This window comes from Oratosquilla oratoria, chromosome 20 (genome assembly GCF_046742065.1).
Source record: "Oratosquilla oratoria isolate Oo_2021 chromosome 20, ASM4674206v1, whole genome shotgun sequence".
Taxonomy (NCBI): domain Eukaryota; kingdom Metazoa; phylum Arthropoda; class Malacostraca; order Stomatopoda; family Squillidae; genus Oratosquilla; species Oratosquilla oratoria.
The window spans coordinates 46,946,777-46,950,653 of record NC_134796.1 but is presented as its reverse complement, the minus strand read 5'-3'; the positions used below and the strand labels follow the sequence as shown (position 1 = coordinate 46,950,653).

Genomic DNA, 3,877 nt, shown 5'->3' with positions numbered 1-3,877 from the left:
TAATAAACACTGCTCTCTCTCTCTCTCTCTCTCTCTCTCTCTCTCTCTCTCTCTCTATCTCATACACACACGTGTATATACAATATATGCATCCCTACTATTATTTCTGCTATTACCCATACTCCTCATTTCCCGTACGCTTTATAATGGGGCAACACACAGATTTCTTGATACAAAATTCAACTTCATTGCATGACAATTTTTCAATATATTGAAAAAGATTGCATAACTGTAAGCTAAAAGATATATAGAAAACATATCATGTACTGAAAAAAGTCTTTGACGTCAGAAATGTAGCGTAGGTCAAATTTTGCTTGCGACTAACCTTATGTCCAATGGAACCATTAATGTTATTGCAGTAACAGCTTCTATTCGTATCGTTAGAAGGATATTGATCCATTTTCTACTTATAAAGGTATACAAAACACGTAACCCTACTTTTCCCAAGCATATATGGCTTTGTTCAGGAACCGAGGCCTTTTTGAAAAACACAATTTTGTTTTTTCGCATTTATGCATATCTAGGTTACTCAAAACTTCCAAAGAGAAAAACCTTTCTGTGCAAATATATTAAGCTTTTACCTTTGGGCGAAGACATGGAATCAAAATTTTTGGCACAAGACGGTCCATCAGGCGCTGAAGAAGCCGCAAGAATGAGGACCTCAAACAGCATCAACCAGGAGTTCGAGACGAGAGTCCGGGACTTCATTAGGGAACGCAGCAACGAGGAACGACAACGTCTCCTAACATACTTTAACAGCGAGCTGGACTTCTTCCTGGATGATGGAAACCAAAGGATCTTCCACGAGAACAAGGAGCACCTTGTCCGCGTTATTGCCATCGTCAGAATCCTTCTGGAAGAAACTGCTCGGTCGAACGTCAATTTGATCCAATGCAACAAACGAAAGCATTGCGATGCTGAAGACGCGACCAAAGCTGTCAAGAAACTCAAGACCTCTGCCGAACTAGGAACTTGGGAGATCGTGAGACTCCTCGGCAGAGGGTCCTTTGGCTCGGTGCATCTCGTGCAAGACGTCAGAACAGGAGGTCGATGTGCAAGAAAAACAGTCACAGTCGACCGATCCGGACGTCAGCGAGAGGAAATCGAAATCCATAGAGAACTGGTCCACCGGAACGTTGTGGCCTTCCTGGGTGAATTCCAGGACAGAAACGTCTTGTACATCTTCCTCGAGTTCGTTAGTGGAGGAACCTTGGAAGATAGGATCGGTCCACAAGGAGTCACCGAGAAAAAAGCTCAGTTCTACTTCAAGCAATTGATCAGTGGGGTCAAATACCTTCACTCTTGTAGAATTACACACCGGGATCTTAAACCCGAAAACCTTTTCGTGTCCAAGCACGAGGACCTTAAGATCGGGGATTTCGGTTTGGCCGGAAAGTTCGATAGGGCCAACTTCCTGTCGCGAGTTTGCGGAACCCCTGGATACATTGCCCCTGAGGTCTACACTGCAAGATACACAGGAGAGCCTGTCGACCTTTGGTCTTGCGGGATCATTCTCTTCCAGCTCTTGACTGGTCAGACTCCTTGGGAAGACTCTACCACCAGATACCCCACCTTTGCTCTCTGGTGCTCTTCCACTAAACAAATGCGTCTTCGAAGACCTTGGAGGTCTCTTTCTAACGACCATTTCTTCATCGTCAAGAAGCTTCTTGCACCAAACCCGAGATACAGAGCAACAATTTCTGATATCCAAAAAAATCATTGCTTCCGTGGCTGAGCGACAACATTTACCAGTTCAACGCATCCTCGCTATATTACAAATATAATTACAAAAAAGTACAAATCTTATCAAGTTATTGGGCAACGTTCCCATTTTGTGTAAAAGGTGTTTTCAATAACACCGTGGTAGCCAAGAGGCTTCCCTCAGCTGAATAAAATGCATATATAGTCAAAAGTATCTGCATGTAGCTTAAGTCATGATATGAAATGGTAATTACCGGCAAAATGGTCACAGTAGTAGACACAGTGTGTGGATAAAACTTTGATTAAAATTGCAACATTTTGCTTTTTGGACCTTTCCCAAGCATACAGGTGTACACGAAAAAAATTCAAGATGCGAAACGTTCTGATCAAGGCTTCATTCTCATATGGTCTTTATTCTGACCATTCACGAAAAAAAAACTTACGGTGGTATTCTTAATAAAATCTTTCCTTATATAAATATTTCCTTATATAAATCTTATATAAATCCCTGGAAGGGAAAGATTTATCCAAGAACACCACGGTAAGAATCTTACGGCGGTATCCTTAAAAAAATATTTCCTTATATAAATCTTTCCTTACATAAATCCTTGGAAGGGAAAGATTTTTTTAAGAATACCACCGTTACTCTCTTCTCTGAACATCATACCCTCGTTGTGCTTTATAATTTCTTTCTCTTCCTTCCCGATAACCCCCATTCATTCGAAGAACACTATCTGCCTCTCGTTCAGTAAAGTTCATGAAGAACAATGAACCCGTGCACAGTTCACAGGATCAAAAATCACCTTCCCCCAGGTCTTTGCGTTTCATCATCCGTTGCTGAAACCTTTCACGTTGGTTTTGTTTTGATGCCTGAATTTTAAAGCAATGACTTTGAAATAAGTTAATAAACAAAGAATAAACACACGAATAAATCAATAAATTAATGAATACACGAATGAATATATGAATAGATGAACAGACGTCTAAATGAATTAATCAATAAACGAGTATACAAATAAATGCAAAAAAAAAAATCAACGAATAAATATTGGTAAATACACAATAGAAATAAATTTATGAGTAAATAAACGGATAGTAAATAGTTTGGTATGAATTGATAAATAGGTACATAAAGGAGAATAAGGAGACAGGAGAAGGAGGAACAAGGAAGAAGGACGAGAAGGAGGAGAATACAAGGAGGAGGAGAGGAAGAGGAGGAAAGGGGAGGGTGAGGAGGAGGGAAGGAGGGGGAGGAAAGGAGGAGGAATTGGGGAAGAAGAGAAGGAGGAGAAGAGGAGGGGAAGGGAGAAGAGGGGGAGGGAAAAATGAAGGGAGAGGAGAAGGGATAAAAAAAAAAGGGAATAGGAGGGTGAAACGGGAGAGGAGGAGGGAGATACATATATATGTATATATATAAATATATATATTTAAATATATATATATATATATATATATATACATTTATATATATATACATATATATATACATATATACATATATATATATATATATATATAATATATATATATATATATTCATATATACATATATATACATATATATATACATATATATACACACATATATATACATATATACATATACATATATATATATATATATATATATATATACATATATATACATATATATATACATACATATATATATATATATATATATATAGATATACATATACATATATATACATATATATATATAGATATACATATACATATATATATACATATATATACATACATATATATATATATACATATACATACATATATATACACATATATATACATAAATATACATATATATATACATATAAACATATATATACTTATATATATACATATATATTTCATATATATACATATATATGACGTATATATACATATATATACATACATATACATACATACACATATATATAAATATATATACATATACATATATATATACATATATATATATACATATATACTGTATATATATATATACATATATATATATACATATATATATATTTGTATATATGGGCAGGAGATTTTCTCTCAAGCATGTTTGGTTAAATTTAATGGCAAGATTATTATTGCAGAGTTTTTTTTATCTGCCTTTTCTCTTTCTCTGAGAATCTTTTTCCCTTCCACGGGAAGTTGTCTTATA

The 3,877-nt window shown here is 35.5% G+C and overlaps 1 protein-coding gene across 1 annotated transcript; it reads left to right on the top strand.

Annotated features, from left to right (window-relative positions):
• The first annotated feature begins 652 nt into the window (after window positions 1-652).
• On the top strand, window positions 653-1,735 carry LOC143036294 (serine/threonine-protein kinase Chk1-like). Its single transcript, XM_076203542.1, has one exon. It carries the CDS (start codon window positions 653-655, stop codon window positions 1,733-1,735), a length of 1,083 nt encoding a protein of 360 aa, XP_076059657.1.
• The last annotated feature ends 2,142 nt before the right edge of the window (window positions 1,736-3,877 follow it).

What these genes read in the sequence shown, in the direction of transcription:
- LOC143036294 (XM_076203542.1), top strand. Translation starts at nt 653, where the DNA reads ATGAGGACCTCAAACAGCATCAACCAGGAGTTCGAGACGAGAGTCCGG.